We start from the raw sequence: 14444 nt of genomic DNA on the forward strand, positions 1-14444 counted from the left end.
TATATCATATCTTCTTTATTGCAATAACACAAATACAAATTATAAAATAGGGTATAAATATATTGCAAAACGGGACGAATTGATTAATTTCTAATATACATCAGTTCTAAAAATTTCTCTAATTTTGTAAACTCAAATATACAAAAATAGTACCACATTATAAGGAGGGAATTCTAAACTAAATCGATATAGTGAGAATTTCTTACAACCATTTGGTTACAGAGATTAGGAAAGATTCTGTAGGATTTTGTTCGTTTGTGATGTGCAGCTAGGAAATATTCGAAATATTTCAAAATTGGAAATCTTCCCAATTTGTCCAGCCATATTTGTGTCAGTGAGCTTTTGTGTAAACATAACAAGTGTGTAAAAAACTGGATTGATCATAAAAATAGTTTCTTGTTCTTAAAATAGTAGGTACACCGGTGCGTAAGAGTGCGCAGTAGAGAGCTAAAGAACTAATTGAGCAAATGCTAGCCACCACAACTGGGAAGGAATATCATAATACTTTATACAATACAAATATATACTAACTATGCGAAGATACAAATTATATCGTACATATCTAAAAAGAAACCTATTTGAGCGACAGACATCCACTTAAGTTTGGAATAACCAACGTCTAATTGCTATGACACCCTCAGTATACTATAATAATACGTATATCTTGATTTCTTTGTTCTTCATATGGCTTCTAAATGTTCTTGTACGACATTCTGTTGCGCGAAAAAATTGACATTCCTATAAGTACGTTACTGTATCAAATTCATTCAGCTGTTTCTTCACTTTTCACTAGGTAATTTCTCTGATGGTTATCATTTCAATTATTTTTAAATTATCTTTTAGTTTACGTATTAGCCAAATGAAAATTCATATAAATCAGTCCGAAAATTTGTTCTGTGTTTAAACTATGTATGTGAAGCATTGCTATATCCTGTTGCAAATTCGAGACCCAATTCCATTATATTAGGCTTATAATCTAATATTTTATCCATTTCCTGTATGTTAATCTTCTTGATAAGTATAAACATTATATAGACGATTTGTGCGTGCACAAGCTATCGTTTAACACACCTTTCTTGCATATTATGTACACATAGTATTAATTATTTGCGTTATCTAAATGTTATGTACAAAAATTACCTACACTATTCATTTACACCGATATCTAAACGTATGTCTTTATGCTCCAACTAAATACGTTCTTGCTTAGATATTCAACTCGGTTCGGCTTTTAGACATTGACTACAATTACTTTGTTCGTGCTGATAGAGATTCTAGTTTAGGCCGGGTGATTCGCCACATTCTGACCCCTTTGGGCGCGCATAAAGTGGCGGGTATTTAGGGGATATTGCCGCGAATAGGAAATGAGAGTGGAACCCAGGGCAATGCTCAAGGGAGCTCGCGAGCGGCCTGGCAAGCTAATAAACACCGTTCCCACGGCCGCCAAATTGTCAAATGTGGGCTCGATGGCTACCATCATGATGCGCGAGCTTTGGCGGCGTGTGGAGTGGTGCATCACCGATTGCGAGTCACCGGCTCCAGATTGCTCCTGGAGAAGAAGCGCCTGGCGGGCGCGCTGTCGCATGGCACGGGCCGAGGAGGAGGAGGAGGTCGGCTGCGGACTGTCCATATCAAGTCCGCTCGAGGCCAAGAAGATCTGGGCGAATGGACGCTTGGCCAGGTGTAACATCTCGACCACATGCTGTCTTCTAGCTCGTCTCAGATCCGCTGCCTGCTTCACCTTCCACACAATCACGCAGACGGCGAGGAAGAGGAAAAAGCAGGAGAAGAACACTGAGAAGAACACAAACAGATCAATGTGCAGTTGATCCTGGCGGAATACGACGGAGCCGTAACTGGGTTCGGGTCCTGAACTCGCTCGTAAAGCAATAAAAAAGCGCGTGGCACTTAGATTGTGGGCGTGCTGAGGCAGGGTCAGCACCAAACGATTCTTTAGCCCAAAGAGGCGCAACAATGTGTTGCAATGATTGAGCGTTACATGTGTACTCAAATCCTTGGCGTGCTGATCCTTCACTATAAAATTGTGACCTCCATGGCTCTTGCAGTCCTGCAACTGGGGCACGTAATAGGTATTGGCTCCGATTCTCTCTCCTCCACCTCCTCCTAGGCCCCCGCCACCAATGCGACGCTCGGGTGAAAACAATTTCTGTATGGTGACATTATCGTGCCGTGGCAACGCTACATTTAGTGGATGCTCCCGTTTGATCTTCGGCCCCCAATTGTATCGGTTGTCAAGGAATATCTCGTGGTAGCCGGTAGTCTCATTCGTCTCAACTATAAATGAGTCGTCCTGCGGTGACATAAAAACATCCAACTCGCCTTGGGTCACATCGATAATAATGCGTATATCCACGTTCATAAAACGCGGCTGGATCACAAAGAACACCGTTTGGCCGGGCTTCAGGGCAGCTGGCTTCGATTTGCATTCCTCTGTGTTAAAATATATAGAAAATTATATATAACACAAAAGACAACATGGCACTTACCAATTGGCTTGGCGTCGAAACACATTCGCGACTCAACAGTAATTTGCTTGTAGCACTGGTGGCCATCGGTGGGGTTGCCAGCATAGGAATCTCGACACTTGGAGCACTGCACCATCCAGCAAAGCTGCGCCGAGTTCTTGCCCCCACCCGCAGTGCAGGTAGCATCGCTCTCTGTGTTGTTGGCGCAGTTGCACTTCTCTCCGGTGACGGGATCGCAAATGTTTCCATGTCCATGACACTGGCAGGGGCGGCACTCCTTGTGCAAATCCTCACTGCCACGGAAGTATCCGGTTAAACAGCTATCGCAGCGATCACCAGCGGTGTGATTGCCGCATCTCAAGCAGGTGGCATTGTAAGCGGGACCTTCCTGCAATATCCTTTCCAGATCAGAGCGTGTCATATTGAACACGGCCGGATCCGCATCGTAGGCAACACACACATCACTATGGCCGTGGCAATAATCCAAGCACGGCTGGCATGCATGACCTTCGCGGGGATTGCCCACAAATAGCGGCTGACACTTTTCGCACTGCTCGCCCATCGTGTTGTTGTGGCACTTTAGGCAAATATCCAGCCGACTACTGGACTCGCAGTTGGAATGACCATTGCACAAGCACTGGATGCTACAATTGGCGCCCACGTAGCCAAAGTCGCACTGGCATTGATCCGGACTGACGCAGTTTCCACGGACACATCCTTGGCTGCACACCGGTAAGCAGGCACCCTGCTCCTCGCGATATCCCTGGGCACAGACGCACTTGTAGCCCACTGCTGTGTCCAGGTCGATGCACTGTTCGGACACAGTGTCACAGTTGTGATGGCCATTGATGCACTCATTCTCCGCCGGACACTGCACGTAGTGCCAGGACACAACGTCAGCATGGGTTAGTTGTGAATCATTTCGCCAGCTGGCATATATAAGATCGCAAGTGGATCCTGATGGATGTTCCTGCTTGTGCTCCAATGCTCCCTCCGTGCAAATGCCATCGCCATTAAATCCCTCGCGGGCGCACCAACCACAATGGGCGTGCTCCAGGCAGCTTGAGCACTGTGTGTATACATGACATGGTTCCGGACAGCGTTTCAGCTCGCTAGCTTCCAATACCAATCCACACACGCCACCAGCACACATTAGTGGCTGGGAGCTGGGCGTCAAGCACAAGTTCAGCATGGTGGACCATTTGCAGTCCTGGTGATCTTGAGTTGGCGTTTGAGTCAAACACAAGCTGCAGTTCTCGTAGGTGTGGCATGGCGGGGGGCAACTTTCGACCACCCTGTATTGATTCTTTTCCACCAATTCCTTGGCTATGCATTCAACAGTGCCCAGTTCATTCCTGGCCCAGTTGCATTGCGGCTGAAGCATACAGCTCTCACAGCTCAATTGGTAACATTGTGGCAGGGGACACAAACCCAAAACTCCAACACTCAGTTCCTTGTTGCACCAGGCACTCCTCCTTCCGCAATCGACTCCAGCTGGAACGCACCTGCCTCGAATGCCACAGTCATCGCACCAGTGGCATACGGGAGCCACCTCGTGATGGGTTGGCCAGGCCGCCAGACAGGCTCCGCAAGTTGCAAAGCTCGAGCAGTTTCTATTGGCCATCCAGTCATCATCGCATGCAGCTCCATTGTTGACCAGCAGAGTGCCATTTTGACTGGCACACGGAGTTCGTCCATGACTAAAGCAGTGGCTACTGTAGCTATATGTGTTCTGAATTGTACAGTAGCTGCAGCCCATGTAGTGCCGGCATTGGTACTTCCCGTTACTCCAGAGCTGGCAAATATCATCGGGCAAAGTTATCTTGGTGACGTGACTGTGCGTGGAGCTGCCATCCCATCCACCGATGACATAAATCGCACCCGTATCCGGTTCAATTGCCATGTCCTCTGCATAACTCGAAGCTGGCACACGACCTATAAGCTCCACATCCTCTGTCAGCCGCACCCATTGATTACATGCGTAAACATAGGCAATAAGAACATCTGTTCCATTAAAGGGCAGCGTCCGTCCACCGTAGAGTATCATGTAGTGTTCGGTAGTAACGGCCGAGTGGAAATAGCGAGCTCTTGGCAGCAGCGAGGCAGGTGGATTCAGTTCCCTGAAACTGGGAAGTTCCGTCCAGCTAAGCTTCTGCAAGTCTAACGCGTATAGATTGCTCTGTGGCTCTGTGGAATATCCTCCAAACAAGTAAACACTGTTCGTCTCCGGGTGGTAGACGGAAGTGTGACCATAGAGAACAGGCATTCTAGCACCTACAGCCGCGAGCTGTTGCCAACGACCAGTGTCCAGGTTAAACTCCCACAACTCGAGTGGTCGGGATTTGTTTAGAGATAAGCCGCCCAGGAGAATCAACGACTCGTGCTCTTGATAGCGTAGATGGGTAAGCGTATGACCTGCTAGAGGCGGCGGTACATCGACCTGTGAAGAATTACCATTGGTCATCAATCTTTAAGTTTTGACAAAACAACTCACCTGGTAGTCCGCATCACTTGGTTCTACCTCCACCTTTATCTGACTCCACCGTTGGTTCTGTATCGAGAACATCCAAAAATCATTAAGCAGCTGCGAGTTGGCACCGATTCCTCCGTAGATGTAGATAATCTGTTTTTTAACGTAAATCTCGGACGCGTGGAAATACCGTCCGAGGGGCATTCGATCCTCTGGAGTGGACGATTCCACTGTGACCTGCAGCCACGTGCTATTCTTTGTGTCGAATTGTCGGAAATCATTGAGAGGTCCATGGTTGGGTGAATACCCTCCAAACATCCAAAGGGACCCCCTACGATCCGCATTCACTGAGTGACCAAATCGGGGAATGGTCTTCCTGAGGTGCTCCAGGCTTTCACTTAGCAGCTGTGTATTGAACAGCTCCGTCATTACCAGGTGGTTCCGCTGAACCAAGGTACCGCAATCAGCACCTGCATAATTGGCATTACTGCAGATGCACCTGCCATACTCTGTGTCGCAGAATCCCTGCATCCTCTTGGCGTTGCAGTTGCTTGGGCAAATCTCAATCTCACAGCTGGCACCCACATATCCGGAAGGACACACACAGCGTTGTTGGGTATCGCAGATGTGCGGAGGGATACAACTTCCGGCCACGCAGTTCATTACGGAGTACAATGCATTGAATCCAAAGTGTCGTCTTTCACTGCCCTGTTTATAGTGGACTGTGACGTGACTGGAACGAGCCTCGATAATCCTCGCCGAGCTGTAGGGAGCACAAACCACGGCTAAGAGTTGATTCTGCTGAGTGGCGCCGGTCAGGTCCGGCAGACTGTCATATATGTACACCGCATTCTCATCACAGTCCATGGCAAGACTCTGCCACTGAAACTCCAGCTGAAGTAGCGATTTCTCCGCCTGCAGTGTCTTCGGTTGTAAAATCCACAAGCACTCTTTCACCTCCAGGCTGGCGCCCCATGGGGACCGATAGGATTGATATGAGCCGATAGCACTCTTGCCAATATTAGTTAGTATGCCGCGGGATTCACATTGGTAGTAGCATTTACCGCCGCCTCGAGGATCTCCGTAATAGCCGGGAGCACACAACTCACAATTGAGTCCCTGGGTATTGTCCTTGCAGTAGCACTCACCGTTGCTGACATTACAGACACCCAGATCTTGGTTGCCATGACCGTTGCACTCGCAGGGAAGGCATCCGTGTGGAGCGGTAGCGTTTCCGTAGCTCCCCTGTCGACATCGCTCGCACTTTTCACCTTCCGACCAGTCCTGACACAGATCACATTTCCCCAATCTCTCATGGCACGTCGAGTGATTATTGCAGCCACAACTTAGTCCACAATCGGCTCCGGTCCAGCCCAAAGCACAGCGACAGGTGTAGTCCGGTGGTCCGGAGCAATTTCCGTTTTGGCACAGCTCATAGCACGTCCTGACACAGCTGAACTTGCCGTCGCCTATGTAACCTCTTCGGCAATGGCAATTGTAGCTGCCCTGGGTATTGGTACACTTCGCCTCCTTGTGGCAATCATGCAGACCCAGTCCACACTCGTCGACATCTGGGCACTGGGCGTACGCCCACTCCGCATCATGATGGGAGGAACTATTCAAGGCCAGTGAACAATTTCCTGCACTGTAGCTGAAGTCACCCTGCATGCAGATGCCCTCGATGGGATTGTCTCGATCGAAGCACCAGCCACAGCTCAGAGTTCGTAGACAGGATGAACAATTTCGATGCTGTTCGCAGGATTTGCACTGCTGCTGAAGAAAATGCGGTGTCTGCTGCGCCTTCTGATCGGAGATTTCTTGCGGCTGACGACTGACTACCTGGTCCACCCATTCTCGGCACATTCCAAACTGATACTCGCTTGTGTACACGGAAAAACTGAAGCACTGGGCGCTGGCCTCACACCAAACGCATCGTCCACGCTCGCCAAGGCATTCCTGACAGCCATGCCGTTCTCTGCAAGATCTTGGGCACTGCTCCACCGCCCGCACACTGCTATTGGTCTTGCCGATCCTGCCGCAACGAGCGTCCTCGGTCCACCACTCGCACTCTCCACTCTGGGCGCAGGCCTCGCAGCTAACGTAATTTGTGCAGTTCGAACATTGACTGGGCTGGCTGATCAGGTAGGACCAGAGAAGGGAATCCGGAGTGTCCATCTTGCACACTTCAGTCTCGTTTACGGATCGCAGGTGGCAGATATTGGTGAGAGGACACCAAGCACAGGACGCGTCGGTGAGGCAGTGAAGACAGTTGGAGTACTGGGTACATTTGCCAGAGTAGTATGGTTCCAAATACTCGAATGTGAAGGCGTTTAGCTGACCGTTGTGCAGGTGCTGCAGTTCCATCTTGGTCTTTTGATAGGCGTTGTAAATACCGTTTCCTCCAATTCTTCGTCGAGCCTGGAGAAAATGAGCAAATATTAATATTGTTAACATTGTCTTTAAAATAAAGCGATGCATAAATAGATTTTTAAAGCAAACAACCAATCTTTAGCGTGCATTAAAGAAGTAAAGAATATTCTTTAAAGCCTTCATTCACTCACCTGGAAATCTATGGTGAAAGGCTGCTCTGTTGTGGGCAGCTGCACGTTGCTGCAGTAGCTCTGGTTTGAGCTCTGCGTAGTGACGTTGACTAGCTCATCGAGGTTGAGGCCCAGGCCAGCGCGCAACACAGCCGAGGAGTAACTGGTACACACCTGGATGGCTGAGTTGTTCCACTGATGTTGCGGACGCACGAAGCCCACCAAGCGGGCCAACATTTCTCCCTCCAGTTTGTGCTCAAAATATGTGGTAAATGGAGGCGAAGCAAAATCCACCATAGTAGCATTCACAATACCCACGTAATCGGGCATGGTGTAGTTGATCGGAAAGTGGTACTTGATGTATGTAAGTCCCGGGCGTCTATCAGTGCTGGTGCACAACGAAGGTCGCCGAATCTCTGTGCCTTTATCACCCCACCAACCTGAACTATCTCCACATATTCCGTAGTTGTCATCGCGATGATGGCATTTTGCGTTCTGGACACACCATGTGCACTCGTTTAATCCCAATTTGCTGGCCACCGAAAATGCGGCTTTATTTCCGGATGTCTTTCCCCATTGCGAGCCATGCACTAAACATGAGTGACAATCGCCGAGTGACGGGCATATTCCAGGGCATCTGGTGGTTTGTAGATTAGTTGTGCAATTGGCGCCGATGGTGCGACCGTAGCAGCTGCTATCTGCCGAGCACCAACCGCATTCCGGATTCGAAAGGCAGGCGGTGTGCGAGGAATGCAATCTGCAGGAGATCTCCGGATTGTAGAGTGTATTCTCCACCCTCAGCACCTGGGGCAGTTCGTAGGCAAAGAGGTCCGCATTCACGTTTCCATGGTAACCGCCCACAATCAGGAGTGTGTGATTTCGGCGCAGAGACGCCGCATGTGCAAATACACCCTGCGGTTTGGGGTACAGACTATCCTCCGCAGAAACAACTTGATTAATCCAAATGTGACAGCTGAGATGGTACCAGTACATTTGGTTGTCGTAGCATATCTCATCTTTGTTGTGACGATGCGTATAGCCTCCGAAGACAACCATGTAGTTGCCCGAAATGGTGGCCGTGTGAAATGCTCGCTCCCTGGGTATGTTGGTGTCCCTTAGCGCCGTTCGGGGGTATAAAATCTCCGTCCAGTGCATTTGATCCAGTTGAAAAGCGTAAATGCGATCCGAGAGCTTAGAGAAGCGGGCCAGGCTCGTCATGATTCCACCAAACACAATTAACGAATTGGTGGCTTTGTAATAGACCGTCGAATGCGCGGCCAGACGAACATCTAAGGTCTTGCCGCCTCTCGGTTGCACCAGCTCCCATTGTGAGTCCTCAGAGAGGGGAAGGGGGATACGATATACGCTGGATGAGAACTCACCAGTCTCCAGACTGCCACCGAAAATGTAGAGATACGATCCAGCGGCGTTAAGCGTATGCCTGGCCAAAGCAGGCGGCTTCACTGCGGACCTGATGGCCATTTGCTTCCATTTGCCACCACTTTCCGTGTTATTGTACTGCCAGAGATCACTGTAGAAACTACCATTAGCGTGCTTCCCGCCATAGATAACGAAGCCGCCGGGCACACGATCCGCTGCATGGCCATACCGTCCGTGCGGCTTGTGATCCGTAACCTCCTCCAATATATCCTCCAGATACTCGTTCAACTCTTCATCCGTCGAATTCGCATTCACAATGGTAAGAGGCAGGGAGGAGCGCGTGCGGCGCTGGTGCAGGTTGGATTCCGCCAAGGTGTACAGAATGTTTCGAAAGAAGCTCACGTCGCTGTTTAGACCCCATAGCTTAGCCTCGTCTTCGTTTTTGTGCTGGAGAACAGCCTTAAGCAAAGTATGGTCAATTTTTTGAGGATGGTAGAAGTGGCGGCGACTCTGGAGCGCAATTCCCCATTCATCCTCCCACTGGCTGGTGCTGAAGCGATAAATCTGAAAGAAATCGTTCAGTTGTATCGGCGAAATGAATAAGAATGTATAAGACTTACCTGAAGCGTGCTTATCACGTTATTCAGATCGTATCCGCCGAAGACGTAAAGAGCGTCCTCGTCCTCCATGTAGACGGCACTGTGGGCGGCACGAGCCGTCATGCCTTCGGCGTCGGTGGCCAGCCAGCGCCAGCTGCTGCCCGCTGGATGATCACTCAGATCACAGAGCCGGCCGCTGAAACCGCGCGAGCAATGGCAGATGCTTTTCTGGCAACGACCTCGTCCCTGGCTCTCCCCACATCGCTGGGGACAGGCCTCATCCTCGCAATCGGGACCCACCCACTCGCCGTGACAAACGCACTGATGACCCACGCACTTGCCATGATTATGGCAGTTGTTTAGACAGTTTGATATGTAGTAGGAGGCGCGAAAGCCATCCAGCACGTAATTCGTGTCGCTGTACATCAGGATGAGCATCTGCAGGAAGAAGGTAAGCTGTGAGAAGATGGTATAGACCTGTATGAATGGTGCACAGTGTTCCTTAATATCTGCCACCATATAATTAATATATAATTAGAAGATCAACGTTATCTGATGTAAGCTTAGCCCTAATGCATAAAGATCATATTGAACAGATTATTTTGGAGCTTGTCTCGTTGAAGGTCATGCATGGTGAATGAGTTTCTATCCCACTGATCCTTGGAACATTGATCAAAATATCTCCTATATCATATACCACTCGTCAAGGCAGAACAATACTCACACTCCCGCTGCGGGCCACCAGTCGCTGGGGCTGAGTGCGCCCACTGAAGCTCCCCAGGAGCGTCGAGTTGAAGGAGTCGCCATCGTAGACGTAGATGTAGTCGTAGGAGCACTCGGTGCCCATGCTGTGGAAGGTCAGCGTGATATACTGGCTGTCGTTGCGCGCCTTGATCAGCCACTCGCAGTGCGAGTCCTGTGTGTAGTTAAAGCCGGAGGGTCCATCGGAGATTTCGCCGTAGGGCTCCGTGAACACCTTCCGGCTGCGATCGCACGGCGCCGACGGCGATGGGGACGGGTGGGCCTGCTCTGTTTGCAGCACCAGCGTCCAGAATGTCAAGGTTGCCAGCAACGCGTACATTTTCTGCATTTTAATCGCTCACTTTTTATGCTAATTTTTGGCTATCTCACTGGGTGCCGTTTTGGCCGTTCAGATTTGCTCCAGCCAGCGCCCGCTGGCACCTGCCATTGCTCACGACTTGCCGCTGGGCCCGGGCCACCAGCGCAACCGGTTTGGGCTGCTGAATATTCGCTATATTTCCAATTATTTTCGCCAGAAAATTGTTGAAAATATTTCGATTTATTTTTATTGTATCGGGCCCTATCGTTTTTCGATATCGACGTTGTTTGTCGTCGTCTATCGCTGCAAGTTGCGAGCAAAACAAAACATATGTTTTGTCTGCGATGGCAATGCCACTTTCACTTTTTGGTATTTTTTGTAAATCTGATCTGGCAGCGCTCAAAATCAAGTGACCGTTAAAATATCCGATTAATATATGTAAAATATTTATTTATCTGTAACTTTTTTAGCATGTTTTTCGGGAGATCGAGCAATTGCAAATAACCTACAATTCATATTAGCTTCCGAATTATTAAACATCAATAATTACTAAAAATAACTAATTAAGAGAGCTATAATTGCTTCTGTTTTTACATTACATCTCAACTCGCGGTTCCATGACAATAATGATTCATTAAACATACAAACATATTGGAAACGCAGGCAATAAGGCGTTTACTAACTTTGCAACTAATGATGATCATAACTTTCTTTTTGTACAGTGTTTTAATAGAAGCATATCCAAAACAAATGTAAAAATAATTGATTTAACACTCTGAAGTATAAAGCAGTTCAAACGGGGCTTAAGAACACTACAAACATCGATATGCATATCTAGTCACAACAAAGAAACGATAACTTATCGATAGTGCATGGTTTGACAGCACGTTGCCATCCCTATGTGATTTCCTTCTTTTTTCGCCTTCACGAAATCAAGATGGTAAGCGTTTCCCGAAATCGTCGAACATCCACATTTGCTATGTCTGAAATTAAGTGAACCCGCTGCAAAAGCGGGAATACCGAAATGACTGACCCAACGAGCGGTGTATCGCGTATTGCGACGGCCTCCAAGTGCGTTGCTTTTCGGCTTAAAGAAATCGTTATGGCTGCCCAAGGAATTTTGTACTAATAAGATTTCTATGTTTGCCGCCCGCAGGTGAACGTACCGAAACAACGCCGCACCTTCTGCAAGAAGTGCAAGGTCCACAAGCTGCACAAGGTGACGCAGTACAAGAAGTCCAAGGAGCGCAAGGGAGCTCAGGGCAGGCGTCGTTACGACAGGAAGCAGCAGGGTTTCGGAGGTCAGACCAAGCCCATCTTCAGGAAGAAGGTAAGTGGTTATCCGTTCGTCCAATGGTACTGGGATTGCTTGCCGCCGCATTGCCGGAGATCCGGAGACCCACACAATCTTGGCGGCAAGCAACTGGAATCCCCTGAATCTTGAATGGCGCTTTGTAGAACTGAATCGCTGCGCTCGTTGAGCATTATGCTTTTTGGTGGGAAAAAACTGCGCCAGATCAAAACTGCTGTTGCACCTGGTGCGGCCGAGAAGGCAGCGTTGTGTGACATCCACGTCCACAACGCCACACCGGCAACTTTAGACAATCCAAAATAAGTCCATGACCCATACTGTTCCGCTTGCTAACTGAAGTCATTGACCCGTCTAATGGTACCGGGATCGCTTGACCCCACATTCTGGGCAGCAAGCAGATGAAATCCTTTGAATATTGCGCTTCGTAGAACTGAATCGCTGCGCTCGTTGAGCATTATGCTTTTTGGTGGGAAAAAAACTGCGCCAGATCAAAACTGTTTGTTGCACCTGGTGCGGCCGAGGAGGCAGCGTTGTGTGGCACCCACGTCCACAACGCCACACCGGCAACTTCAGACATCCCAATAAATCCATAAACCATACTGTCCAGTTTGCTAACCGATGCTTTTCTTCCGTTTTAGGCCAAGACCACCAAGAAGATTGTGCTGCGTATGGAGTGCACCGAGTGCAAATACCGCAAGCAGACTCCCCTGAAGCGTTGCAAGCACTTCGAGCTGGGCGGTGACAAGAAGCGCAAGGGACAGATGATCCAGTTCTAGGCTCCTTCTTCAAACCGTAATCCTTTTATCGCTAACGAAGTGGTTTTATGTTGTTTACGCGCTGCTGCACGGCGGCAAATAAAACAAAATAAACTTGTAGACGTAAGCTTTAAAAAATGTTTATTTGAAAAGTGTAGCAACATGTGCTATATCACAAGATAACCCACGGTCTGCGCCAAAGCAGCTCACTCCCGCTGGCCATCTGCCAGGATCAGATCGGGTGTGCTGGAACGGAAAACGTAATGAGCTTCGAATTGAAAGAGAATCGGCACTGAACTTACTCCAAAATTCGTGGCTCCAGACCTTCGGATTGCATTTTCTGCTTGACCGCCGGTGCGGGCACACCGACTTGCACCATTTTGAAGAACTTTCTGTACCGAAGATCTTCACAAGCGCGCACACCGATCGGTTCAGGCGGGCATTCCGGTTCCGCTGGTGTTGGACTCTCCGTGGGCGGCAGGTCCGATGTGTCCAGCATGGATGCCTCTTCCTTGGGCGGACTTGGTATCGCTGGCGCTGCGGGAGCCTCTTCGGCTACATGGTGCTCGTTGGGTATGGACGCCAGCTTGGCCTCCAGGATGACGAGAGCGGCCTCCGTCTTCTGCAGCTGCCGCTCCATCTCCACGAACTTTGTCTCGCAGCCCAGGGCGAATTCATTGAGAAAGGTGCAGGTGCTGACGAGGAAGTGGTTGACGAAGGCCAGGATGCGTTTCTGGTTCAGCGGCGGTATCTGGCGAAACAAATTGGTGGAGGTGCAGTTCACCTTGGGAAATAACACACATACCTGGGTCTTATCCACATCGCCGGTTATTGCAGCAGTTGCATCCATTCTTTTTATTGTTTTTACCAGCCGTCTTGTTTTTTAGAACTTTTCTGGGTTGCCAGGCTGCTGACGACACTGAATATTGTTCGCTCAACAGCCGCCTGAACTGAAAATTCGGTATTTCTCACCAAACTCAGCAAAGCTTATTTGGCGCCCAATTTAAAAATACAAAAGTACTAAAATTTCTTTTAAAATAACGATTATTATAATTAAATGATAGAAAATGTAGTTTTACAACATACACCTAAAGGTATGTAGTGTTTTTCAAACTGCAATATAAAATAACTCACTCTTACCACCATTTTGTTTTAAATATTTTATTTATTCATTTTATTGTATCTTAACATGAAATGTGTGATTGGTATTTCTCCGAGTATTATGTACCTCTTCATCAATTTATTATAAAAGTATCGTTCAGTTAATATGCATTTCTTTTCGCTTTATTCATATATGTATGTATAAACTTATGTGCTGGGTGTTTCATTAGGACCTGGGACCATTTCTATATGCTCAAATCTACAATGAACTTTTATTTAGACTTAGTTAAATAATGCTTATCGTGCCCTCCGCGGCTTAAGTATTAGTTGGAATGCCAAATCGGATCCTTCTTTTTTTTATATTTTTTGGGAGAATTACATTACTTTCTGTTACTTTCAGCATATTACATATATGGGAATTTCATTGCGGATCCGAATTCTCGAATTCTTTGTGAAACGAAACGCATGCGTGCAGCTTGTGTTTGTCGGCAGTGGATTTGTAATGGTTTGAAACGAAAATGCTTTTATGTTGCGCGCAGTGTAGTTTGCAAACTCAGGAAATCAAAATGCTGCCAGCAGCGAGAACTGTTCGAAAATGAAAATGCCACAGTATCTATGGTGTAGTATCTTTTTGGTGTTTGCTTAGTAATTTTCAAGTGAATGTTATTAACTTTTGCCACCGTTGCAAACGAGAACCAGCTGGTCTACAACGTTCTCAATCACGGAATGTTGCTGTTTGAA

General features: G+C 48.0%; 3 protein-coding genes across 3 annotated transcripts; 1 reads left to right on the top strand and 2 right to left on the bottom strand.

Annotated features, from left to right (window-relative positions):
- Window positions 1–41: 41 nt before the first annotated feature.
- LOC122621335 (multiple epidermal growth factor-like domains protein 8) lies at window positions 42–10832 on the bottom strand. The gene is made up of 6 exons (XM_043799556.1): window positions 10200–10832; window positions 9497–9913; window positions 7518–9440; window positions 4981–7374; window positions 2508–4926; window positions 42–2451 (listed from the first exon to the last, which is right to left on the bottom strand). Exons 1-6 carry the CDS (start codon window positions 10563–10565, stop codon window positions 1280–1282), a joined length of 8691 nt encoding a protein of 2896 aa, XP_043655491.1. The 5' UTR covers window positions 10566–10832; the 3' UTR covers window positions 42–1279.
- A 530-nt stretch (window positions 10833–11362) lies between these two features.
- On the top strand, window positions 11363–12729 carry LOC122618104 (60S ribosomal protein L44). Its single transcript, XM_043794241.1, has 3 exons — window positions 11363–11475; window positions 11692–11865; window positions 12486–12729. Exons 1-3 carry the CDS (start codon window positions 11473–11475, stop codon window positions 12621–12623), a joined length of 315 nt encoding a protein of 104 aa, XP_043650176.1. The 5' UTR covers window positions 11363–11472; the 3' UTR covers window positions 12624–12729.
- Window positions 12727–13547, bottom strand: LOC122618093 (WASH complex subunit 3). The gene is made up of 3 exons (XM_043794229.1): window positions 13408–13547; window positions 12905–13353; window positions 12727–12848 (listed from the first exon to the last, which is right to left on the bottom strand). Exons 1-3 carry the CDS (start codon window positions 13450–13452, stop codon window positions 12809–12811), a joined length of 534 nt encoding a protein of 177 aa, XP_043650164.1. The 5' UTR covers window positions 13453–13547; the 3' UTR covers window positions 12727–12808.
- Between the last annotated feature and the right edge of the window lie 897 nt (window positions 13548–14444).

The sequence above is a fragment of the Drosophila teissieri genome, chromosome 2L (assembly GCF_016746235.2).
Source record: "Drosophila teissieri strain GT53w chromosome 2L, Prin_Dtei_1.1, whole genome shotgun sequence".
NCBI lineage: Eukaryota > Metazoa > Arthropoda > Insecta > Diptera > Drosophilidae > Drosophila > Drosophila teissieri.